The sequence below is a fragment of the Lichenostomus cassidix genome, chromosome 22 (genome assembly GCF_008360975.1).
Source record: "Lichenostomus cassidix isolate B80296 chromosome 22, HeHo_3.0, whole genome shotgun sequence".
Classification (NCBI taxonomy): Eukaryota; Metazoa; Chordata; class Aves; order Passeriformes; family Meliphagidae; genus Lichenostomus; species Lichenostomus cassidix.
This window is the reverse complement of record NC_139502.1, coordinates 4012131-4038363: the sequence shown is the minus strand read 5'-3', so window position 1 is coordinate 4038363 and position 26233 is coordinate 4012131. Positions and strand designations below refer to the sequence as shown.

Below are 26233 nucleotides of genomic sequence, written 5' to 3'. Positions count from 1 at the left end.
CCAGGGCAACGAGGATGGAAAGCACGCCCACCCCACCACATCGGGGGAGGACGGAGAGCCCCAGGGCATCCTCCGGGCACCTGGCAAAATAAAACTGGCAAAAATCAAACTTCAAAACACATCAAATGCTTTGTCTCCTCTTTGGTCTCTCAATGAGTCACCTGCAATGCAAAGAAATCACAAAGTCCCACACCTCCCCACGGGAGAGGAGGACGGAGGCCCCCAGGGTGAGGAGGACGGTGAGCACCCCCAAGCCCTCCAAAAGCAAAGATGACAACAATGCCCCGGCCCTCATCCGGGACAGGGAGCTAGGATGGCCCAGCGTTCTCTCTATGTCTCTCCTGCCTGGGGAGTCCTGGGCGTGTCTCTGTCCTTCTCCACCTGCTCGGTGCCTGTTGGTGGCTCCATTCTTCTCTCCCTGGGAGTCTCCATCTCTCTTGGCCCTGCTTTGTCTCTTTGCCTCTTGCACCGGGGGATGCTTGGGGGTTGTCTTGGTTTGAAAGACAGGTGTCTGCCAAGAGAGGTTGAACCCTCCCCTAGAGCAGAGGATGTGATTTTCCTTCCCCTCCTCCCTCCGAATTATTTAATTTTGTAAATCAAGGGCTTTCAGGCAAAGGTATGGGAAAAAGGAGTATCAGTTCTTTACTAGTATCTATAAACAAACAATAACAATAATAGCAACCACAACTAGAACCAGAAAACCAAACAGCAGATAACGTGAGCTGCTGAGCCTTCTCCCGTGTGGTGCAATCACGGTTGCAAGCAGCAGGGGCGCTGTTGAGCTCCCGGCTGGCCAGGGCAGGTGCGATGACTCCCGAGCGGCTGCAGGTGGCGCTGTGGCGCAGGGTCAGGTCACCGTCCGGCAGCTGCAATGGCGGACAGGCTGAGAAAACACGCAGGGCAGCAGGAAACAGCTCAGGGCAGCGAGAGAACAGGGCAGTAGGAGCGGGCGCTCTCTCTCTCCGGCCAGCGAGAATTTCTGCAGTCACAGCAGACGCCGCGGTCTCGTGCGGCAGAGGGCAGGGGCAGGCAGCAGAGGCAGCCGGACTCTCCCGGCGGCAGCTGCGGGAAAACGCAGCCCGGGGAAACACGCCCTTCCCAGTGGGAAGAAAAGTTGAATCAAAGCTCACCCAGCCAGGAGAGAAGAGAAACAGGGCACAGTTGGATTTCCTCTGGTAGCAGCTGGAAAGCAAAGAGCCAGCAGCCTCTACCCTCAGCGTCCGAACCACGAGAGAGCCTTCCCAGGGCCGGCTCTTCCCTTACCGTGCCCTGCCCAAAAACCTAGCTTTGGTCTTTTACAAAAGACTTGATCGCTCTAAACATCGGACTATTTGTTGCTTAGTAACAGGAATGGGAAGAAATTCTCAACCCCCGACACCATGTGTGTTCCCAGCTTTTTGTCAGTTTGCTGACTAGTGTTTCCTGCAGCACTGGATTTTCTGCAGAGCTTGGGGTTGGCAAACGAGCTCTCGCGGAGGTTACATTCCATCATCTGCCCATGTCCACATCGGGAACTTCATCCCACTTCTTCTCCCTTCTACAAAAAAACATTAATTGCCAGATGGAAATGTCTTGTAAGGTTTCATCCTTTGGCCACTCCTCTGCATCCCCCCATGTGGAAAGTGGCCACCACCCATGACAATATTTTATTTCTCACATGAAATTATTTATTTCTCACATGTGTTTCTCTCACGTGAGGAGATCACCGCCAATTGGATTCCAGTGGTCCAAGACACATCCCAGAGGTGACACCTGCAACACCCCTTGGAAGGTTTTGTTTCCCATTGGGACCAGTTCCCATTTAGGATCTCCTGGAAGAAACTCCAAACCTTCTCTCTTCCCCCTTTAGGTACCTTGAAAGCCAACCCAGGCAAGCTTTTGCTGGGCCTCCCAGGCACGTTCACCCCTTTCAAGTCAAGTCAATATGCCTTGCTCCAATTCCCTTCAGACCGGGCATCGCAGGTGCGCTCGCAGACCGGGGAACCCCTTGCTGCTCCCTTGAGGCCCCGTGATCCCTCGCACCTGTTGTAACACAGGCGTATTTTGCAGCAGCTTCAACAAAGCAGCTGCTCCAAACATGGTAAAAATAAAAAATGCCTTCACCCTGATGGAGCCTTAAGAAGCAGCAATTCTTTCCTGGGCCTGATGCATGAAGGAATCCCTCCTCTGGAATCTCCTGCGACCTTAGTACAGCAAAGCTCCTGTTACTATCCTGGATTTTCCATAGAGATTCATTGATTGTCCCAGAAGAAACATCCATATGAGTGTCATTCCACAAGATCATGGATGTCTTTGCTCTTTCCTTTACCCAGGCATTCTTCTGTCCTGGGCTCCCTCTGCTGCTCCCTGCTGAGCAGTGACCCCAAAGTCACAGCTGACCCTCGGGGAGCTGCTCAAAGCTGTGACAGCTGGCGCTGGGCTCCCCACTTACACACTGGGCACTGAGCAGTTCCACGGGCTAACGGCATTTGGAGAATGAGCATTGTGTGGTCCCCACAACAGGGGGGAGGCTCTGGGGGGCTTGTGAGAGACTGAAATGTTGTCCTTCATGGCTGAAGCATCGGCTGGAAGGACATTTTGCCCATTATGGCAGAATGGAAATGATTGGAGTTCACTTACGTCTGGGAGAGCCCCGATGGCCGCCTTGTCTCACTGCGGAAACTAAACAGAGAGTCTTCTTGGCTGGGCCCTCCTTACCAGCTCTCTTCCCTCTCAGTTCATGGACACGGCTTCAGCTGCAAGGTGCATTCACCGTGCCCCTCCCTCGTGTCCTCCCCCGCTCACGCAGAAAGATCCGGAGCCGGTTGCATGGTCTGAGCTCAGGGCTTCCCTTCCCTCTGCCTGGGAAGCAGAGGAGTGTGGCTAGCACAGGTCTTTCCCATGAGAATTTTCGCCCGTGTTTTTTAAACAAAGATAAAGTTTGGATGTTATTAAAAACAGTGTCTCGAGATTTGGACAATTCAGGCCTGGCCAATCAGGCCTAGGGGGAGGTTTCTGACTGACCAATCTGGGTGACCTCTGAAAAATCTATATAAGTTGGAATCAAAATAATAAAGCTCTCTTTTCATGCCACGCTGAGAATCTGGGTCTTTTTCTCTGCTAGCGGCTCAACAGCGACAGAGGAGCGATCTCTGCGGCTGTCCCGAAAAGCTGGGCTGCTGCCACACAGGGATGAGGAAGTACCCAGAGTTTCCTCTACATTTCAGAGCCAGGAGGATGCCATCTCTACGGCTGGCGTATCCATTTGTGGCTAATCCAATGCTACCAAGCTGCTGCAAGATGATGATGCAATGGCGCTTGAAGCCCCTTCCTGCACATGGCCCTTGTGCAAGGGACATCCTCTGGATCTGGAGAGACCCTGGCACAGCTGAGATTGCTACAGACCACTTCTGGTACTGCTAATTCTCTCAACTTCTGGATCCCTTTGTCTGCAGTGGTCTGCTTCCCTGGGGAGTTCACAAGGTCTTCCTTCAATGGATATCTTGGCCTGATGCTCGAGAGAAGCCATTTCCAAATTGCTCCTTCTTTTGCACTTGCTCTTTCAGTTTCCAATCTTTAGCAAGGGATCCCAGCTGTTGGGCTTTGTGGCCTTCTAAGTGCTGACTGTGGGCCCCACTATGGCAGCCCTGCAGCAGGCAGTGAGAAATCTGCTGCCCTGGCTGGCAGCTGTCAACTTCTCGCAAGTCTCCAAGTTCTGACGAGGTCAGGGACTGAGTACCTTGTGTTTCCTGTTTGATTTTGCCTCGCTCCCTTCAATTTCTTTGTTGGAGGGTCTGCTTCTTGATGGAAGCCCTCCTTTCTCTTACACCAGGATGAAGACCCATTCCATGAACTCCACAGCATTTGCCAAGACAAGGAGAACAGGTCTAGATTGATGCCCATACAAATCAGGTGTTTTCTTTCTGCAAGGAAGGATTTCCCCCTGTCAGGAAGGTGTAGATGCTTTTATCTGCTCTGTGAAACCTGTTCCATAGGTGGGAGGAGCTGTGAGGGTACAGTAGAAGTGTCTGTAAAATCAGAGCCATTTAAAACAGGGAAAGGCAATGAATGTTCATGAAGAGTGGTTCCAGACAGACAGCACTGAGCACAGCACTTCCGTGAGGGATTTGACAAATGGCTGCACCTGCCTTTGGGCTGCTTTTTACTTAGGCTTTGTCAGCAACTTGGCTGCAGTCCTGCAGAATGTTTCAGTCTTGTGTTCACGTGGAAATGAAGATGGACAATACTTTTCACTGTGTTAGATTGATGCCTGATGGATTTTTTTGTCCTTTTTCATTATACTTTTATACCCTTTTTATATACTTCATGTCCTTTCCCATTCCTGTACTTTTTATTCCCAATATCTTAGCCCACATGTTTATAACCCTTGCACTCTAGCCTAGTTCAGAATTCTTTGGGGAAGATGAAACATCCCCACAAGCTCAAGAACATGAAGCACCAACCTTGAACGGAGCCTCATCTCTGGAACATGTTTTTGTAAACTAAGTTGTAGCCTTTTGGGGGGAGAGGTAATTAGAATAAGGGGGCAAATTACTTCATTTGTTAGGTTTCTTATTGGGAATTTTAGATAGATATGCTAATTGGTGAGGTCCATAAAATTGCACACGCGTTGTACCCAGGACCTTTTTTCTCTTGTCGTGGTACCACCTTTAAGGATGGTGCACCTGGGATCCTATTAAACCCAGGTAATACCCTTTTCCCTATACTGTGGTGTCTATGTCTCATTTTTACCAGCATTTTAGGCATCAGACTCTTCTGTTTTCCTTCCCGCTACCAAACCTCATCTTTTTTCTTGGATTTAGAGGTGGTTTTAATCAAGGGCAAAGGATAGCAAAGATCTACATTCACTGTGCCAAGATTTACTGCTTACTGGTGCTGGTGACAGAGGCCAGCACCAGCACACCTGGAATATATTATCCTACTCTTCCATCTCCTGTGACTGACACCAGTAGTGGTATGATAGTGGTGATCCCAAGGGAAAACAGCAGGAGCAAGCACTGCTGTTTGGGGCCCTAGGGGAAGTTCTTCCCAGATCCCACTGCCCTTCTCAAAGGACTTGTCATGTTGGGGTCTTAGAGCAAATATGTTTCACCTGTAAATAAGAGTTTGTCAAAGCTGAACTCAGTTGTAAGATTTGCCTCAATTCTCAAGCAAATTTAATTATTTTATTTCCAAAAGCCCAGGGAAATGTTTGCTGTCAACATTTTAAAGTGGATTTCCATGTCAAAATTTTAGCTAGCTTCTAACTTTCTGGAGGAAGGTACAAATTAAATAAATTTTTAAAATATTTTTCTGACATGACTCCAAATTTCCTGACTGTTAGATCAGAAGAGTCTGCATATTCTCAAGTTTTTGTCTTGAACCACTCTTTCCAATCTTCAAAAATTTTATCTGCAATGAAGAAACCTTTTTCTCCTGCTTTTTTTTTAAAGAGACTATCTTAGTTTGCCTTTAAGAGGCATGAAATGCTTGGAAAGCTCTTACCCCTATTACTTCTGAAATCCCTTCATCATCAAACTGCTAGAAATCCCCAATACAGGCTTTTTATAGTTAACAAGCATGTTCAGTGGGCAGGTGAGCTGGGATGCTGTTCAAGGATTTAGAGCATGAGTTCTGAAGCCATCCTCATTAAATTGTGAAATTTGTCATGGAAATGTGCCCTGTGATGGAAATTGTTAGGATTGCCAAAATGATCAGCACTGGGGCTGTCCCTATCTACCTTTTTCTCCCCGAGTTAACACTGCTCAGATCCCAGCCCTGAACCAGCAGCTTCAGCATGTCAGCTCAGGGTTAGAGAATTCCCAGGTTGGTGAAGTCTCGGCAGAGCAAAGAACATGATAAGAAAGCTGGATGGGCGAAATAAGAGAGCTGAAAGGCTGAATCACCATGAGAGTCCTGACTCTGCCAGCCAGTGTCATTCTCTTTGATCCACTGCTCAGCTGCTTGCTGGAGTGGCTAGAGGAGTGTTGGGAAGGTTGCAGATGTCTGCCTTGGGCTTCACATGGTATTTATTTGTGCCCTTGCTTGTGTATTGGGGCTTCCCCACCCACGAATCCCTTTGCCTGAGCAGAGAGCACTTTATACAACTGTTTAAAATGTGTCCAGTGCCAAGAGATGCAGAGCTGCTGATTTTACATTTTCACAAAGCTGTATTGCTTAAAGCCGGCTGGTCGCTGGCTAAACAATAAATACTGGTCCTGTAGTAGGAGTTAGTTATTTTTTGTCAATACAAACGGAGACTATGTTTTGGAGGAGTTTTACTGTAAATAACAAAGCATTTTTAATGGTGCTGAATCTCCCTGAGCCCTGAGGGCTGGTAGCCAGTGTGGGGTTTAAGGTTGCCCCGCCCAGCCACGTGTCACAGGCATGGAACTGTCACCCGCCCAGCCACGTGTTCCCGGCGTGGAACGGTCACCCGCGCGCCCCACGTTCCAAGCGTGGAATGGTCACCCGCCGCCGTGGTGACCAACGGCCGCCAAGGGAGTTGTAGTAACCAGCAGCGCAGCGTGCGGTTAGCAGTCGCCAGCGGTTCGCCGAGCTGTGCGGCTGCAGGTGCTGCGAGCTCTGGGTCGGAGTGAGCGCACTGCCACTGCTTCGATACTGCGCTCAGCTATTAGCTGGCCTACGCTGAGACCTGCTACACCATGGCTATGACAGCGATGCTTGGTGGTCTTCGTATTTGGAGGAGGATCTCTACAGCCTGGGGTCGCCTGCGGGGCACCTCTAACAACCAGGTAGCTATCGCAAGTTTTGCTTCTCCGAAGTTTTGCCTAACTTTGCCGGTGTGGAAGCAGCAGTGGATCTGACGTTGGGGAAGGAGTTTGGAAAGGAAGGACTGCGTTATGTTTTATGTTATGTTATGTTATGTTATGTTATGTTATGTTTTATGTTATGTTATGTTATGTTTTATGTTATGTTATGTTTTATGTTATGTTTTATGTTATGTTATGTTTTATGTTATGTTATGTTATGTTATGTTATGTTATGTTACGTTATATGTTATGTTGCCTGACCCCTGCGGAGCAGAGGCTGTTAACAGGTGCTCACAGCCATCGCTGGGCTAATTGTTCTCCTCAGCGCCGCTGTGCTTTCCGGAGGAGCCTCTGGAATTTGGGGTTAAGGCTACAATTACCAAACTACGCCCGAGAGCTATTAAGGGATGAATAGAAAATGAAGTCTGCTGTCAAGAAGACACGTTAACAGCGTGGAGAGTTACCAGCTCTTGGCATGGTTTCTCTGCAGGTGCCTGCAGAAGGGATCCCGGAGCAGAGAGATGCCTCCCGCGGACGCTCCCTGCGCCGGACTGTCAGCGTCCCGTCCGAGGGCCAGTTCCCGGAGAAGCCGGCAGAGGGGGCCGCCCAAGCAGGTAAGAGAGACCTCGGCCACGGGAAATGAATGAGCTGAGAGCTGCTAGCTCTCCGAGGGCAGCGCCTTGCCCGAGCGGCCCGGCTGGGTGGGTCCCGCGGCGGGGCGTGGCGCTCGTGCAGCCCGGGCGTTGTGTGTAAACGCCTCCGGCAGAGCAACTGCCGAACTCCAGCATTTATCCGGACACTGCTGAGGTGGTTATGGGATGCTGCAGGAGCATGGCTGTCGCTGCACACGGGGGGCTTTGTGGCTGTGTTTTTAAACTAACTAGGCAGCCCTGGGATTTCCAGGTGAGAGTGCTGGATGCGGGTCAGTAGGAATGCAGCTCTTGCAGGTGGCTCTAGGTGGTTCCCGCTGGTTTAGAACTGTTTAGTGGTTATGTTTTACCTCACCTCTGGAGTTTCCTTTGCTTCATATTTTCACAACAAGCACCGAATGCAGGTTTTTCTTTAACTTTCCTCATGCCTGTTCAGGCTGCAGTTCCTAAAAGAAGCAGCCACCTGCCTGCTGTTGGCTGTAATTATCCATGTTGAAATTGAGGCAAAGCACAAGAAAATAAAGGCATTAAAAATGTCAGACAAAAGCTCTGTTGCAGTGGTTTCCCAAGTCCAGGTTTGGCCCAGTTCCCCCTCTTTTCCACCCCACCTGAGGTTGCATAAAGAGCATCATTCCAGCTCTTTCCAGAAAAGAAGGAAGAGGCAGCAACCACACACAAATGAGCTCTTCATTCTCTTCCCAGCCTATGCAAGAAGCTTTCATTGGCATAGGCTGGTGAGACTTAGGAGCAATTCTTCTCTGGTTCAGCTGTGAAAAATGTCACTCCTGGAAGAGTGAGCTATGAGGAAAAAACATGTATCTGTAAATAGTAAAGTAGCTTTGATAACTGCTATCAAAGGTAAAGAGCACATAAGGTATTTTTCATTTCATAGCCTCAGCTATTTTTTTGACTAAGAATTTTATTCTATGAGTATATTGCACATAAGTAAGAAAAATCCCACTCTTGTAGATAGTTAACTAACACAGCAACCTTAGTGCTTATTTATTTGTACTTGTCAATAGCACTATTTAACTCTTCTTTATTCGAGGAAGGCTTTTTTTATTTCTTAGATTCCTGGATTGGAAGTCTGGAAATAAAGAGGGCAAATTTAGGGATTTAGGAGGGAAAGCTGCAAAATACTTTGAGATGAGCAACATGAAAAGAATCCTGAGTGGATTTGTTTGTGGCATTTCAAATGCACCTCTAAATTATCATCTTGGTTTGAAGATAGGAATAAATGTTCATTCTTGCTTGAAACTAAATGCAGTATTAATCATGTTAACAAGGTGTTGTAGGCAAAGTACTTACTCCAGGTGTATGTGAATGTGGAGGTGAATGTGAATGTGAAGGCTATACAATTTTGGCTCAGCTGGTTTGGAACTGACTATTACTATGTAGTGTACAAATACTTACATGGATAAATACTTATTTACCTAAATATTACTGTGTATCACCAATATATGAGGTGATAAAAGTGACCCACTGGGATGTTTACAACTCGTTTGTTTGATGGTGTGTGGAAGGTGTCCCTGCCTGGATGATCTTTATGACCCATTCTATCCCAAAACATTGAAAGATTGAATTATTTGTTGAAGGTTGAAAAGGGGAAGATCTGTCAGGTGGTTTTTTTTTTTTTTCCTTTTGCCATTTTTTTTCTTTTCTTCCCAGAAACAGAGTGGCTGAAAAGGGTTTCACATTGTGTTGATGGATAAACAATGTGATTTATCTGTAGCCTAGGTCCCTGAGAGTGAGCAATGCAGAAAGCAGTTGTCATTTAATACTAAGCTGATGAGAGGTGCATGGATTTTTACAGCAGGTGAAGATTATGCAAGAGTAGCCTCAAGCATTTCTAGTGGAGCAGGGGAGGGAACTGTCTCATTTTTTGCCTAGTGGTGGCAGTATAGATTTCTTTCACAAGACTCAGCAAAAATACTGTTCTACAGACATCATAGCAAGTTGCTTTAGCTTTTGATTTCTAGTTAACATATCCCGACAGTTTTGCTATATCTGGGTCTTCCTTTTCCTAGGGATTTAGCATGTCAATTTGCTCTTGTTTTTCGGAAGAAGAGAGGGAAAGGTAGTTTTTATTTTTAGTTCACTGCAGGCACCTAGTGAATATTTCATTTTCCCTTCCCCATCTGGTACACTTCTATGATGGTGTGAGAAAAGAGGAAACTCATTTTACTGATGAAGTCTCAACATCTATTTGCAGAAAACTTGGATTGCTGCTGGGTGGATGCTGGGGGGAGAGGGAAGGCAAGGGGAGCCAGGCACATTGCTTATGGTAGCTTTTCAACTCCATTCAGTTTAAAGTTGAGCTCTTTCCCAAACTGCCCCTCCTGCAGAACGTATTGTGGAAAATAGCGGGGAATTTGGGCTCCTGTTTTCATTTATGACTCAGCAAAGTGAACAGACTGTTTTAAATTACCGGAGCAGCTTTGATGTGATTTCCTGCGCGTGAGAAGCGGAGGAAGCCAAACCTGTTACGTTACTCGTTACTATTCCGTGCAACATAAAAGGTGCTCACTCTAAACCTGTCCCAATGGAATATATCAATCCCATTTACCTTTGTTACATGGACATGGGAATGGCAGGGAATAGCAGAGGCAATTGTTTAAATCCTACCTAACACAGCAGGGTTTAAATCCTACCTAAGCACAGGGCAGAGTGGTGCTTGCTTACAGGTGCTGCAGGAAATAAAGTTTCCCTTCATCTAGGCCAGGGAGGCAGCTGGTGATATTAAAGTGCATCGTCAGGTAGAACTGGCAGCACTGCAAAGGCTCCCGAGGTGGTGGGACTGACTGGCTCAAAAAGCTTGGGCTGGCACTGGCCCTGCTCCAGGTGCTTTGTTCTCTAAAGGTGCCCTGATGGGGACTTCCCCTGCAGCTCTGGACCAGGTGATGCTGTAAGAGAAGGTGGCTGGTGCTGCTCCACAGGAGGAGGGATCTCCCCACAGGGGCATCCCTCTGTGGCTGTTCCCAGGAGCTCTGGCAGGCCGGGATGTGCTCGCTCGGTGCGAGCAGGGCTGGAGCATGGCTCTCACAGCTGGCTGTGCCCTGTCCGTTCCCAGCGTGACACACCTCACTGCCCAGTTCGTGGGGCTGTTCTCCCTCTTAGCAGTCCTTTCCCCGAGCAGACTGAAGGCTCAGTGTCAGCAGTTTGGTTTTGTTAAAAGATAAAGATCTACCGAGTGAGGCACTAATACTGCAGGGTCCAGATTCCTTCGCCTCTCCTCCGGGATGCTCCATTTTGTCAGTCTCCAAGCATCCATGGGAGAGACATATTGTAACTCTGCTGAAATCAAAATCCGGTATGCAAAGACATCACAATTAATGTTATCCCCGAAGAAGGCTTCTCTCCATTTTTTCCTTGGGCTGTTTGGAGGAAAACGCTGCTCTCGTGGCACCAGCTGGCTGTCTCTGTCCATAAACCTTGGTTTTTGCTGCTGTGAATCAGGATATACAGGAAATTTTCAGTAGCAGAGGGAAGCCGGCAGTTGGGCATCTGTTAATAGCCTGAAAGTAACTAATGGGGATGTGCAGCCGGAGCGATTGGTTGAAGAGCTGCAGTCCTGTGTGCTGCTGCTTCGCTCGCTCGCTCCCCCAGCCCGGGAAGGGAGGGAGGACGGAGACACCCGGCGTTCCCTCAAGTGGAAGTCATGGATCCCCAGGAATGCAAGTTTAAGCTGCATCTGCCTCTTGAAAGTAAAATGGCAGGATTCAAAATGTCACTGGCTGGAGTCACGGCTTGCTCCTTTTCTTTAAGATTCAGAAGATAGCAATGGACTTTCTGCTAGGAAGTGAATTTTTCCCTCCCCGTGTTGGGGGGTGTTTTGTGGAGCTGGATTCCTTAAAGTCTGGCAATTGAGCTGGAGATGGGCATCACTTGTGATAAAGACATCTGTATGCATACATATGCATATCTAGCTCTATATAAAAATGCATATATGTGTGTTTGTGGAGAGATTTTTAATGCCGTCTGTACTTTATTATGCTATTATTCTAGTATTTGTGCTAGTCCAAGACATCGGTGCAGCTTCTATGAATATTTGTGCTCATCAGATCAGTCTGCATGGATTTAAGATGCCAAAGTCGTGTCTTAGTAAGGTCATACTGCCAGAATGAGGAGAAGTTGACCTATTTTCTTTTTTTTAATCTGCACAGATATATATGTCATATTACCCAGGCATTTGTAAGTCTTCTGCTGGTTGCATGCTTTGAACAAGTAGTGTGATCTTACGTGACCAAACTTTGACCTTTGCCGAATTACATTCAGCTGGGACTAAAACTGAGCTTCCCTGGGTCTTGACTGTAGTCATCTGTTAATTACTGCACTGCTTACGTAAAAAAATTAAATTAAAAAAAGTAGATTTAAGTTCTCTGAATACTGTCACTCAAACAATAACAGAATACTAAGTATGTCTGAGTATTGATCTTTACCAGCATTTTTTATTTGAATCTCCTAGAGTCAAGTCAGACTCACAGCCTTGAACCTGCCAATGAAAATGCCATTGCAGTTTAGTATGTTAATAAGATGCAGGTAACTAGGGGGGTTAATTCAGCAGTTTAGTAATGCATGTGAAACTTTCCTGAGGCTTCTGTCCTACAGAGCACAAAACCTGACTATTGCCCACCCCCAGGCACCCATTCACCACCTTCTTCTTCTCTTCCTCAGAGGTCCCAGCCGAGAGATCTCCTCGCAGACGGAGCATCTCCGGAACCGGCACTGCTGAGAAAACCAACTCCGTGGAAGTTCCAAACACTTCTCCTTTCAGAGTGCCAGTAAGTGTGCTTTCCCTGCAAAGGGGCATTTGTCTCGTTGGATGGGAGGAGGAGATTAAAATATCACAGTGTACAACCACGCTGGGGGAGCCTGGGGGGAAAGGAATATTTGGTTAATATTTCCAGTTGACCAAGAGGTTTTGCTATCGAGTGTCATATATTATCAGTAAGGTTTCTGGTAGATGCCTAATTTACTCCTTTTCATTGCCTTGACCTAAAGTTGCAGATAGAGAAACATCAGTGTTAATGTGGGCAGCGACCTATAGAAATGCTTTTGAAGTTGCCTCCAGGGATTGCATTCCATATTCAATCTTCACAAGGAAACAAGTTCCCTTAGATTGGTGATAGCATGTTATTTTTCCCTCTTGCCAGTGAAGTACATGGAAAACTGAAATGGTTTTCTAGTTTATTGAAGAAGCTTGATGATGAAATTTCTGCAGGTGTGTTAATTCCTCTTTAGCTCTTTGGACTTTGTCCTGAGTTTGGTTGGCTGTGAGTCTGCACGAGAGTTGTTCAGGTACAGCCTGGATTTTGCTTGGGTCACTCTCTGGTCAGTGTATCCAGAAGCACAAAGGCATTTCTATTATTAGACTGAGGACAAATGCTTTGAGTTCAAATGAGCTGCTCAGTAATTTTTAACAATATTTGATCATGTTTTAAAGTATCTAATTTGCAAATGTTTTCATACCCTTCTTTACTTTTGGCAAGTTATCTGCCTACTTTAAAATAAATCTTGCACTGTGTCTTTTTAAAAACGAAATTTAAAACAGCCAAAAGATGGAATGAGAGTTATTTAAATTATTCAAGGATTAAGGCTGGTCAGAGTGTATAGAACAGATGTGTTTAAAGCAACCTCTGAACTCGTGGTAAATTGGAATGGAGAAATGGACCAAGGAAGCAATGAATACACTGGGTATCCTTACTTGGTCCCTTTTCAGAGTCATAGAATAATACAGATTGGAAGGGAATAGACAATCTCTAGAGGTGCTTTCCCACCTCAGCTATTCTATGTTCTGTGAAGGATCCTCTGTCACTTCAGAGACCTGTTTTCTGGGTGGTATAAAGGGGCCTTGGTCTAGTTTTATGTGAAGTTGATACAAGAATATTCTGTATCAACAGAGCCCATTATGCCGAGCCCATGGTCCACAGAGTTCCGGGAAGATTTCTGAAGTCTGAGAGCCTTCCAAAGGCTTATCCTTGTCTCCATTTATAAGAAATTCTCTGTTTTCTTTGCCTTCATCTCTAAGTAATAGGCCAAGCCTGTAGATGTATATGTGCATTGCGTAGCCTTTGTCTAACAATTGCAAGCTATGTATCAGAAGTTTTTCATGATTATCTGTATTGGTTATTTGATATGCCTCCTTTTTTCCTCATTTCTGTACCATTCCTTTAATGATGATCCTGTCTTTTAAGTAATGTTTTAATGGTTCTCTAATTCTTCTCTAAATCTTCTCTAATACTTCCTAGCTCCTTCCTGCTCCCCTTCAAAAGAAGAACCTTGCAGAATGTTTCTCATTTCCCCTGGTGGTGTGCTGGGCTTTTAGGACTCTGGCAAATAGGCTCCGGAAGCAGTACCTGGCTGCTTTCCTTGGGCACAAACCAGCAGAGAGCTGGAAGCTATTTGTGCCACGTGGAACTGGATTCTGCTGCTTTGTCTGCCTGCCCACCTGTACACCCAGGAGCATAATGCACCCTCCTGTCCTCCTCATGGGCATGAGGCTACTGGCTTTGGAGGTTTTGTTCTGAGTAACCCATTTATACCCTGTTCCTCCCGAGTGAGGGCTGAGATCACCCTGTTTTAAAACATGGCAGCTTTTGCTCTGTTTAAAAGAGCAAGCTGCAATTAGAAGTCAGCTTGCTTAACAACACAGATGAGCTCAAGCCAAAACTGCTGAAACCAAACACACTGTTGACTTGGTAGTTGGCACACATCTAATAGGTGACTGAGAAGATGGGGAGGAATCATATTGCTGCCTTTGAGTGCTAATAAGAATTTCCCAGCTCTCAGGAGGAGGAAGGGTGACTTGGGCGCCTTGTGGAAGTCTCAGTCTCAGATCACTGATCTGAGAAGAGCTTTAAGTGAAGGACTCAAGAGGTGCCTGTAATGGCTTCAAATTTGTGTCTGTGAGCTGGTCTGTATTTGACAGGGATTTATTCTAAATAGAAAGGAGATTAATAGTAAGAGATTTGCTTTTTTGTTTTTCCATACATTGTCACCTACAGTGAAGTTTAGAGGGCTACAGGCAGCTGCAGCATAGTGCTGTCTCAGTTATTCTTCCCATGACCCTAACTCCATGCCATACCTCGTCTACTCACTGCTTGGATTTATAGATTTTTTCTATTTTTTTCCTTTGGCAAATGGAATTCAAAAAACTCTGCTCAGTTCTGGCATGTGTGAATTTTTCATGCCGCTCCCAGGCTGTCCATCTGTAAGCACTGGCCCTACATGAACTGCCAACACAGAGCAAATATTGCAAATGTTTTCAAGTCTTTTGAGGATGACCAATAAGCACACCTTTTGTTTGGACAATTTTTGTCTTTATGTTCTCACTGTATTTTTTTTGTGTGTGTGTAGTCAACTCTGAATTGCCTTTTTCAACCCCAGAAGGAACATTTGTTCCATTGGGGAATAGATTATGTTCAATTAAACCAAGAACGTGTTCCATGTTAAAGCAATGCCGATTTAAAATTTTGTATGCACACAAAAATGAACATTCACGATCCTTCTCTGAGTGGGATTTGGAATGATTCAATACAAATACTTTTGGACCCCTGCTGAATTGGGTCAGCTTTGTCGTATTTGCCCTTAAGGGGAAAAAGCCATGTTATTTCATGTTTGCAGTTTTAGCAGACTGAGAGGTACTGGACTGAAGCCAGGGTCCACCAGATCTGAATCCCTGTGGCTGGGTTTGTTACCTTTTATGCTGAGAGGTCAGAATATATGAAAGTGCCTTTGAAAGTGCCATACATCCTCTACTTGAATTCCAGCAATGTCCGCAAGAGAAGCCCAGGAGCATCTATTGATTGCAGGGCTTTTTCAAAGGCACTTTTTCAATACCAGGACCAAGAAAAGTGCAGCATCACGGGCAGAGTGTGAGTGGCACACACAGCTGAAAAGACTTCTTCCCTTTTGACAGCACCTTTTTCCCCAGCACATCGTATACATTTGTGGGGTTTGTTTCTTGTGGGTTTTCTTTGGTTGGGCTTGTTTTGGGTTTTTTTTTTTTCAGTATTTAGATGTCTGGCGTTTTCTTTTCCGGTTTACCAGGAGAATGTATCAGCTTTCACCCCGGAGGAGCCTGCTGGCTGGCAGAAACTGAAGGGCAGTCCTAAATGTAGCACTGCCTTCAGATGCAGAAAGCAGATTTCCCTTCCTTTCTTCCCTCTGTCTCCAGAGGTTTTCAATACTTGGCTCGACCAAGTCAGAATTAGGCTGACCTAGTGCTGGCAGCACATGGAGCAGGAGATGATCCCAGAGGCTCCCTCCAACTAGCATGGCTTTGGGCTGTGATTGTTTGGGGAACAATCATAGTTTGAAGACAGATTCTTTGAAGATTTAGTTTCCTTTTAGATCCTAAGTAGATTTTTGAATTGAGCTTTGCTTCTCACCAATACTATGATAGATACCTGAAGCCACTGGTGTGTGAAATGCTTTGAAATTTTCTATTCTGAGTAGTGAGATTATTGAAATCACAAATTATTTTAAGATTTAACGTGCTGTATCTGAATTTAAAAGGGAAACCTTGCTGCAATTGTGAGCTCAATAGAAACTCAATATGAAACATCTTCACTCTTAAGCTCACCAAGAACTGAAAACATGGCGTGTAAAGGGGAAGTAGGAACAAATACTGATATTGAAGATTACTCCTTATTAAATTATAATTGTGGGGTTGGGTCTCTTGTATAATAGCTGGAATCCATTGAAGTGCCCCCATAATGTGAGTAGTGCTAATTATTGCAATTGGAAGCTCTCACCTCCTGAAACTGTCACTGGCAATCCAGCCCTGCCTTTCTTCCTGCTCAGAGGAATCCCAGTCCAGCCCATCCTGTAACCAGCATAGCGGGAATCACTGCTGTGTTTGGACTCTGTGACAGTGCATTGAGTGATTTATTACTGCCATCAGTTTCCCTGTTTCACTTCTGCAACTTCTCATTTTAGGGCTTCTTCAGTAAGCGCCTGAAAGGATCTACCAAAAGGACAAAGAGTCGATCCAAGCTGGACAGGAACATAAGCTTCCCTCTGCCCTCTCCCAACAACACCGAGGACAGGTAAGGTGTGCTGCGTCGCAGAACTGACACACAGCACACCAGTGCACTCGCTGAAGGAGAGCCAGGAGAGGATTTATTGTCCAGCTGGCAGGAGGGGCGGTTGTGGGGCTGCCTCTGGCACATTAGAGCTTAGTGTACTGCTAATACTGCAATGTACTGCTGATACAGGACAGAAAACTGCTGCTCTTCACAGCTGTTGAAAAGCTCAGGTTAAGCAGATGGGCTCCAATACCTTTTTCTGCATCTGTTTCAAATAAGCTGCAGACTGCTAATTTTGTTATAGATTGCACTCACAGAGCCAATACGGAGTCAAGCCAATTAAGAGCCAATTAGAATTTATTAAGCAAGCAGGCAGTAAGCAGTTACAGCGCTGGGCTGCTGGGAGGGTCTCCTGCCCTGCCAACAACAGCAGCCCTTCCCTTTCTCAACCCCCAGTTACATACTCCTCGCCTCTCGGAGTGTGCTGTTGCTAGCGTACTCTGCGTCTGCGCGACTTGTTGCTGAGGTCTTGTCGCTGGGGTCTTACTCTGCCTCCCGGCGATTGCCAAGTCGAGGGTTGGAGCTTTCCCTGTCCGTGCGACCTTGTCGTGCACGTCGCCTGCTCGAGTGCTGCTCACCCAGGTGGCGTCTTGCAGCACAGTAACTGACTCAACCACAAGCACTCTTCCCCTCCTCCCCAGTTAGTCAAGAGTGACAATTTTATTAACAAACACAGAACCATCTGCTACATAAAGATTTGATTAACAAATACAGGCTTGTTTATCACAATTTCATGATACAAAACCCTGGGATTGATCAGCTGGAAAGACATTTGCCTTGCTGCATGCAGTGCTTGCCTGCAGGGCAGTGCTGTGGTGAGATGAGGAGCTGTGCTGGTGTGAGCAGGGCGCCAGCACCGGCACAGCCCGGAGATGCAGTACGTGTTAGTGAGACGGTAAAAGAGAAACAAGGTATCCAAAACCTTGGAGATTCAAACTGGAAGGAGCAGCTGAAAAAGAAAATGCAAAATGACTGATTTGGGCATTGTGAAGTAGGAAGGAATTTGTGGATTTGACTTTAGTGTAAAGGCTTTGTATGTTGAAAATCAAGTGTATTGTGAAGGCTCATCTGCTTTAATGAGTAACCCTCATTCTGCATTGGTTACAGATTTAGGGATCTGTGTGCTTTTTGCTGCTAATACACAACATTTGTCTACTAATCTAGCTAGTAAGAAGTATTTTCAGTTTTATATCCAAATCTACCCATGGGCTTTCTTAAAATTTCAGCAGTTGGTTCTGAATTTTTTGCTGCTGTTCTTTCACTGACAACTTGACAGCTACAATTTCTAGGTCAGTGGGAAGGGACTTGCTAGGCATATGTAGCTAGATATTTCCTTGGGAGTCTGGGGTTACTGCCCTAATGTTATTTTCACAAGGTTTGCAGACTAATTGTAGAAATTGTTCTGAATAAGTGCCAACAAGCTGCAGCTTTGTCTGGGATCTTGCCAGCTCATTTGGTAATTGTGAGAAAAAAAGACATTTCCTTTCCTCCTTGCCTGACAGACCAGGTGAGCCGTCCAAGCTGAAGGAGTCGCGTGCCCATGAGTCTCTACTGCACCAACCCGCCACCATCGAGACTCTGGATTTCGGGGCAGAAGCATCAGTCACTCTCCAGCCACTTCACAACAGCGTCCTTGGAGGAGACTTCTGCTTTGAGGTGGGGACAAGCTCCAAACCAGCAGCTGCCAGTTCCCCTGAACCCTTCTGGAATGCTGCTCCAGGGCTGGGGAACTGGAAAACAGAGCAGCAGCCACTGCCATGCTGAGCTTTGGGTGGGGGCTGTTGAGCCACCGTATGACTTTTAAAGTCCTTGAGGCTAATGGCATCAATCACTCAACAGAGAGAAATCTTTTTCAATTACCAGGTTTTCTAATTGAAAAACGTCTCTTCAGTTTGATAAATATCTAAGCATTTGTAGTGTGCCTGCCAATGTATGGTTGATACGCACAGTACAGTGGACATGCAATAGAATGTGCATTAGCTGTGTGTTCACCCTCTCCAAATTCACCTGAAGTTAAATTCAGAATATATACTGTAACCAAGAAATGAGATTTCCAGTCAGAGCCCCCTTCCATTAGCTGAGCTGCTCTCCAGTTGCCAAAGGAGAAGCTTCAGTGGCTGCAGATGTGTCTGTGGCACCATGGAGCAGGATCCAAAGATCCCTTTGCTGTTTCAGCAGAGGCTGCAGGCTGTGGCTCTGAGCTTTGCTCCAGAAATGGGCAGAAACCAAGTGTGTGAGCACAGTCCTGCCATCACAGCTCCAACAGTGGAGCCGTGTGTGTTTGGATACAGCTGAGGCCACGTCACCTGTCGTGGCAGGGGCAGGTGACTCTGTCTTCAGCAGGATTAGTCAGATGTGTCTAAACTTCTGGAGCAAAGATCTGTTTACAGCCTGGAAAATTCTGGCAGTAAACCAGCATATCAGGCTGGTCTCTCGGGATGCATGCAGGAAGTGTTCCTGTTTGCTTCAGCCTCATTCTTCTGGTTGGAAGCACTTTTTAGCTTGCTTAGGCTTGGAGAGTTGGGTGGAAAATATTGGCAACAACTTAGCTCTGAGGCTGTTGCCTCAAACTGCTGTTGTAATTGTGTGCACTAATGAATGGAAAGAGTAAATGAGGCTGCCATCCTACTTCCCAGGGACAGGCTAACAGTGCTCTGAAGGCCAGTTGCTCTTACCCTCAGCCTGGCCAGCACTGAGCTAACCTGTCATTGGAGGCACACACTTCATCCCATGCTGGTGGGGTGATACTGGGATGAGGATCACTGATGCTCTCATGCAGTTATTTTTCATGTTTGGGTAGGGAAGAATGGCTTCATTGTAACGGTGCGAATGGAGCTGACATCCATGTAGGATACCAAAACTGAAAGGATTACGAGATGAACACCTTCCCTTTCCCCACCACCCTCAACCCCTGCGATCCCCTCACGATCCCCCTCATTTTGTGCTTATAAACTTGTCTTTGTCCATGAAAATTGCTTGGAATTTGTAGCAAGCCATGTTTTCCCCAGCCAGGCGGAGAGTTTCTTGTTTCTTTTCTGGCTCCCTCTTTGGATTTCCTTCTAAAGTCCATTGGTAAAGTTTCTGAAGTCCATTGGTTTTAGAAGGATTCAGATAGATGCTGTGGGTCCAAAGTCAAGGGAGGATGGAGTATCCCTGCGGGAGACATTTTGGGGATGCTTTGAGGCTGACAGGTGCACGGGTATCCTTCTCCTCCAAGTGAACTGGATTTCAGAGCTGGTTTGTGTGCAGTTTCTCTGGAGAATGCTTACAGGTGTCTCTGCCCCAGGTGCCGCTGCCAGTGGACATAGCCACACTGTCCCCGGAGGAGAAGACAGCTGCCTGGGTGGTGAACAATGGATATTATGAGGACCTAGCTGTAAAGGTATATTTGATTCTGTGTGCAGCTGACTTGGGGGTACCAGTGAGTCCTGTGCATCCCACAGAGTTCAGAGGGGCTTTCAGGCCCTGCTGTCACAGCGTCATGCATTTGCAAACAGATTATATTGGTTATAGTGAGCATTAACTCCATTAAAAAAAAGGAAATCAGGCTTAATAACCCATCTGAGCATAGCTTAGGACATGCAGGGACTGTACAGGGCTTCAGCTCAGCCTTCATCAGTAGTTGTAGTCAGATTTTGTCTTGGGCTGCCCCTGAGGCAAAGGCCTGTCACCTAGGTGCTGCAGGGTTTCTGAGCTGCACAGAAACCTTCAAGATCTGTTTTTGAGAGTGTATGTTTTTTCAGGAGTAGATCCCATTTTTCCAAATGCAGTTAAATCCATGCGTTGCTCTGGGGATGGAGTTGTTGTGTAAGAGGTTTGGTATTTAAGAAGGCAGGGAGTGAAGAGAACGTTTAGTGGATAAAGAAGCAGAAAGGTAGGATTGTTAGGAAAGGTGAATGAGCCCAAAACAAAGGGATATATTGAGATTCATGGCACTATTGCAGAAATGATTGCCCACAGAGACAAGAAGAGCAAAAGCTCAGCAAAGTAACCTGACAGGCTCTGGTTTGCAGTGACTGGTTTGCTCTGACCTCCCCAGTGGTTTAGATTAGGTCCTGAAGAGTGAGTTCTTTGGGTCCCACACAGGTGTGGTTTGTAAGTTTGGGCAGCCCAGGCCATTTCTGCAGTTGAGCACTGTTAGCAGCATCTGCCTGAGAGCTGCTGGAGTCTGCAGTAAGGTGAGATGTTACCAGTCAGGGCCGAGGAGCCATGTCAGAGCCCTCTGCCTGCTGGAATTGTGCTGCACAGTGACATCCCACAGCGTGGGAGCAGCTGGATGCCCAGTGGAAGCCCACGTGCTCCTTCTCTCTGGTTGCCCCCAAGTTGGCGTCTCATCCCTTTACTTCAATCAATTTACTTTTCATTTAAAAAAAAACCCAATGCTCCCCTGAAGAGCAGCAGAGCATTCAAATGGTCTGATCTCTTCTTGTTTCCTTTCCTGCTTCCCTCCTGCCTCCCTGCCACCCCCAAGTACAAGCAGGAGATGGTGCAGGTGAGGGAGCGCCTGTCGGTGTCCAGCCACCGGCTGGAGGAGTGCGAGCGGCGACTCCTGGTGCAGGAGCAGCAGCTGCAGAAGCTTCTGCTGGAGCACAACACCGAACCAAAAGATAGTGCAGACAGACTGTGCAGTCAGCAGGAGGAGAAGGACAACCTGATGGAAAGTATCATCAACAGGTGAGGCTTTGGAAAGCTCAGGATTGGGTGGGACAAGCAGCTCTCCTGTGCCATGTGTTCTCTCCATCCTGTCTTAGAGCTGAAGAAATGGGGATGCAGCTGTGGAAACTTGCCTGAGGTTGTCAGGAGAATGAAGGAAAATATTTAGGAATTTTAAACTTAGGTCTCTGTTGTACTTACTACAGGTTGGGGTTTTTTTCTTTGGAATCTGTAGTTGAGATAAGTTTTTCAGAGCAGCTGTATTTTTCGCAATGTCCATTTTGAGAATAACAAGGTTGGGCAGCTGGGAGTATCAGATGGAGAGATAAGCTTTCCTGAAAGCAGCAGAATGCTTCTTTTGCAGAGAAGTCAAACCAACAGGTCAGAGTACCTGAAATACCTGGGAATAGTATTAAATTATCCTAATTTGTCCCTCTCTTTGCTCATCAGACTCATGGCCATTGAAGAGGAACTGAAAAAGTATCGTGCTGAAATGCAAGCAGTCATTGTGGCAAAGCAGAAAATTATTGATGCACAGGTAGGTAACGAGCTTGGGATCTCCCAGAACCTGTGTGTAGAACCCATTATTCTCCCCTCTTGTGCCCCAGCACTGTTCACTGTCTCCCAAGCTGTATTGGCCCATGGTGTCACTCGTGTCACTTATTGCCTCTGAGGAGAACTGGGGGCTTTAGTTAATACTGTCTGACCTGGCTTTGGGGCAGCCTGGCAACAAATCCCAGGACTGATCACTTCTCCAAAACCTTTCCTACTTTGTGAGATGCCAGGGGTGTAAAGGAGTAGCAGCACATCGTGTAGATGTTATTCCAAGTGTGGGCCTGGGACCTGTGGGAAAGCTGTTCCTCCCCCCAGCACAGTTTAGCTGCCATGTGCATGCATCTCAGCTGTGCCAGCAACAGCATGGCTTTGCACAGTGGAGTCCAGGAAAGAGAATGCTGCAACAGAGCATTGTCCTGGGAATGCCACGTGTGGCATTTCACCCCACTGGCTGTGCCTGGCAGTGCTGAGGAAATGCCCATTTCCCACAAACCTGCAGCTCCCACCTCGGGCACCCTGGGCAGCTGTGGGGAGGGGAACACAGCTGGCAGTGTGGCTGGAATGACCCCACAGCTGTGGGGTCATTCCAGCTTTACCTCTGTGTCTGTGCTGATCCCACAGCAAAACCTGAGACTGATTTGTATCTGCCTGCCGTGTTACATTTGTGCTATTTGCATTTGGAGGGTCTCTTTCCTGCTTCTGGGCTGTTCAGTACTTCCAAATGGAAACTTTCCTTAATAATTTTTTCAGGAATAACCCAAGTTATTCCCTACACAAAGAGTGGTGATGGGAGTCTCAGCTGAGCATGGTTAAAGATGGTATTGGGCTATTAGAAATATTTGAACTCATGTGGAACTGCAGGGAAAATATAAAGCATCAAAAAGCTGTGGTTTTTTGGAGATAGGTACAGTCAGGGCATCTCGCTGTTACAGACAGCTCATGTTAATGGCAGCTCATCCAGGCAGCTGTCTGGATTCTGAAAGGTGTGGATGCATTTTTCATCTGCCTCAAGAAGGTGGAAGGGGCACTGAGCAAACATGAAAAGTGTGCTTTGGAGGGGAGGACTTGAGAAGTTGTGACTGAGTAAGAAACTTGCCTGTTAGCTGTGTGTGCCAGGAGGCTCTCAGCCTTGGTGTTGGTTATGGGCTAGCAAGGTGGAGCATGGCCCAATCTGATCCCAGTGTCACCAGCTGGCAGAGAGGACCACTGCTGACTTGTGAGACCTTCAGACCCTCAGGGCTGGAGTGGTGTAGTTCTTGATCACACTTCATCAAATGATGCAGCATTTATCACCTGTGGTGGAAACTGGTGAAATAATAGGAGCAAAACAGCAGCATTAATGATTTGACTTTTTTTGGGCAAGCAAGGTCGCTGGCAAACCTCAACCGCTTCACTGTCAGGCAGTGCATGGGAGAAGTGCAGTTGTCACTATCCTTCCTCGAGTACCTGAGCAGAGCAGGAAACTGATGAAAGATTCAGAACAATCTCACCAGGGGAGCTCAGGTGTCTGCTGGGTTCTGTAGCAATCCCTTGAAGTCGTGCTTGGAAGATTTTTATCAAGTGTGTGATTCCTTCAGTGGCTGGAAAGGAAGGTTTTTTTATGCTGAGGATTGTGGAGTGGAGCTGGAACCCAGCTGTAGAGTGCAAGGCTGCCAGGAGCAGCAGTGACCTGGGATCCTGTGCTCAGGGACACCAGCCAGGATGGTTTGAGGGGGTGCAGTGCAGCTCCCAGCACTGCCCCAGTGCACACAGACATGAGCTGCTCTCCTGAGCTCCTGAGCCTGGCTCTGGGCCCCTGAGCAGGGATAGGTCTGGCCAAACTCTCTCCTCGGAGTGGCAGAGCTGCAAAGGGAACTGGCCCAGTTGCTATTGCAAGTGACATCTCCGCTGTGTTAAATTACAGGTCATAAATGGGGATGAGATAATTGCAACAGGCAAGTAAACCCAATCAGTTCTCTAGCTGAACAGTACCCAGTCCTGGCCCAGCACACTGACCTCCTACCCATTCCAGCTTCTCCTGCTCCCTGTGCCCTGAGCTTGTTCAAGATGTGCCTGGGAGATCCAATTTTCCTTTCAGTGAGGAGATGCCTCTACTCACCAAGCTCATGCTTTTAAGATTGATTTTCCAAGTGTGGATTTCCAGCTGTTTTGCAGACTGGCTCAGTGAGTGCTCAGCAGTGCCAGAAAACACCCAACCTCTCATTCTCAACTCTTTGGGAATATTTTTTAGAAATTCTTCAGAAAAGTTTTCAGAAGGAAAATTTTTGTTTAAAATTATATATTCTGGGTGAAATATTGTTGGAGGAGTAGGAGCTTTGCCTGGCTGAGGAGCACATTCCTGCTGAGGCAGCTGTGTTCTGCAGGGTTCATTTCAGCGTGGGAGGAAAGGCCTATAACTCCTCTGCTCCATGTTCTCCCTGCTCCTGTCAGGTGGATTGGGATGAGGGCTAAGGCAGGCCTGGTGCTTCATGCCTCCTCCTCCTCTGTTCGCTTTACACAGAGCTCAGTGTCTTCAGGGCTGTAACAGAAGCAGGACTTAAATTCTGCTTTGATTTTGCACCCAAACACTCACCCCTGTGGGGGAACCCACTGAAAGAAGCAAACATTGCTGATTAGTGCTGTAGCAGGCACTGATGTGCTAGGATCCAAATCCCAAGGGGCTGTGGCAGCCCGTGAGTCTCCTGAGCAGTGTGTCTGAACTGTTCCTTAATGTTTATGCCTTCTGTGCATAATTTTTCCATTTCTTTCTCAATGAGCTGAACTGGGAAGAGTTCCCACATACAGCTTGTTTCAGTTGAGCAAATTACACATTTTCCCTTCTCAAAGAACAAAAACCAATCAGCTGGTGGCATGGAGAGCACAGTTACCTTCCTGCTGTCTCTAGCGCTGCTTTCTGCAGCTGCATTATTGTTATTTTTTTAAGGAAGGTGAAAATTGTCATCTCTGATTGTGTCTACAACTCCTTGGCTTGCCCCTTCAGTGCTGTATCCCAGTGCAGACACCCCACTGTTAGCAGGCTGGGTCTGGTGATGGATTATGTCAGTTTAGCACACACCCCTGAGCTCTCTGCTCCAAGTGGAGGCTGGCACGTTCTGTGCAAGGACAATCAACCAGGCACGTGGTTTCATGGAGCCCCCCGAGCTGGAATGGGTCTGGGAGCAGCGTGTTCCATGTTTGTTCTTTGTGTTCTGTCGATGGCATCTCCCCTCACCTCCCATAACCCTTAGTGTTAGCTTTTGGCTGCTGCTTCTCTGTGTTGCTGTTGCACCGTCACCACAGGCTGTTGTTATCCACTTTTCTTAATTTTATTTATTTATTTCAAGCATGCCATGAGTTTACTCTGAGCACACTCCATCCAAAACACAGAGACAATGGTCGGTAGATACCACTTGCACTTTTCTGTGCCAGATGAAATCCCCACCGCTTTTATTTTCTGCTGCCTGTTTCTGTTTTTCTAACGTACTTCTAAAAAATAATCTTGAAATTGGCTACCACTGTCATTAGCACTGACACCCTCCCGCTCCCCTGTGGCAAAATCCTGCCTGGCTGGAGGCTGGCTGGGTGGGCCTGGATCAGTTCCCCGATGGAACTTGAATTGTCACCTTCCATCACGCAAAAAGTCCCGGAGGGCCAGAGCGGCGGCAGAGGAGCTGGTGGCACCCCGAAAACAGAAAGAGGCAGACAGCCCATCTTGCCAGGACTGCTGGCCCAGCTGCCTCTGCCCCGAGCCACCCGCCAGACGGCCCCAGCCGGGCCTGGGACACTCCCCAGCGAGGGCACTGGGTGCACACAGAAGCTCTGACGTTGTGGGGTGTCTTTGCAGGAGAAGCGGATCGCGTTCCTCGACTCGGCCAACACGCGCCTGATGAGCGCCCTGACTCAGGTAAAGGAGTGCTACACCATGCACGTCTGGAATGGCAACCCTCCCAGGCTTTCCATCACGGAGAATGGTGAATTTAAGAACAGGAGTTTCTAATTCTGCAGGTGATGGCCAACCGCCGCAGCGGAAGAGCAACATGGAGCAGAGCCAAGGCCCAGCACTGTCACCATTTGTTACACACCATCCTGTGAAAATTTCATCGTTAGAAGACCTTATTGTTTCAAGATTGTCCATATATTGTTTTAGAATTGTATTTTAAAGTTTTATTTTTAATTGTTAGTTCATAGATAGTATTGTTAGTTAACAGATAGCATTGTTAGTTCATAGATAGTATTGTTGGTTAATAGATAGTATTGTTAGTTAATAGATAGTATTGTACATTTAATAAAGTTGAAAAAACAAATCTGAATGTGGGCTTTAATTCCCCACTCAGGGCCACGAGAACCAGGTTCCCCAGAATAAGTCCTTCTGATTCTCTGTGTAAATGGAGGAAGCTCTTGGGTTGTGTACAGAAAATGCCAATGTAATATACCAAAAGGAAGTGAATACTGTAGATTTTTTTAATTATTGCTATTTTTTATTATTATTATTATTAATGTTAATATTATGTTGTTGTTGTTTTTCACTGTTTGAAAGCACTGCAGTCCTGGGAGG

General features: G+C 46.8%; 1 protein-coding gene across 3 annotated transcripts; it reads left to right on the top strand.

Annotated features, from left to right (window-relative positions):
- Nucleotides 1-4556: 4556 nt before the first annotated feature.
- Nucleotides 4557-25982, top strand: LOC146428087 (uncharacterized). 3 transcript variants are annotated; one of them, XM_085080671.1, is made up of 10 exons: nt 4557-6734; nt 7243-7366; nt 12077-12183; nt 16343-16452; nt 17994-18147; nt 19778-19873; nt 20963-21165; nt 21595-21682; nt 25523-25582; nt 25684-25982. In XM_085080671.1, the coding sequence occupies exons 1-10, from the start codon at nt 6645-6647 to the stop codon at nt 25768-25770; spliced, it is 1119 nt and encodes a 372-aa protein (XP_084936797.1). In that variant the 5' UTR covers nt 4557-6644; the 3' UTR covers nt 25771-25982. The 3 variants fall into 3 exon arrangements, with proteins under 3 accessions (XP_084936797.1, XP_084936796.1, XP_084936798.1); XM_085080670.1 differs by having other exon boundaries at nt 4558-6734; nt 25523-25773; XM_085080672.1 differs by lacking the exons at nt 25523-25582; nt 25684-25982 and adding an exon at nt 23603-23656 and having other exon boundaries at nt 4559-6734.
- Nucleotides 25983-26233: the final 251 nt, after the last annotated feature.

Coding starts and splice junctions, on each gene's coding strand:
- LOC146428087 (XM_085080670.1), top strand. CDS start 6,645: ATGGCTATGACAGCGATGCTTGGTGGTCTTCGTATTTGGAGGAGGATC. Junction 6,735..7,242: donor GGGGCACCTCTAACAACCAG/GTAGCTATCGCA, acceptor GTTTCTCTGCAG/GTGCCTGCAGAAGGGATCCC. Junction 16,453..17,993: donor CCCAACAACACCGAGGACAG/GTAAGGTGTGCT, acceptor CTTGCCTGACAG/ACCAGGTGAGCCGTCCAAGC.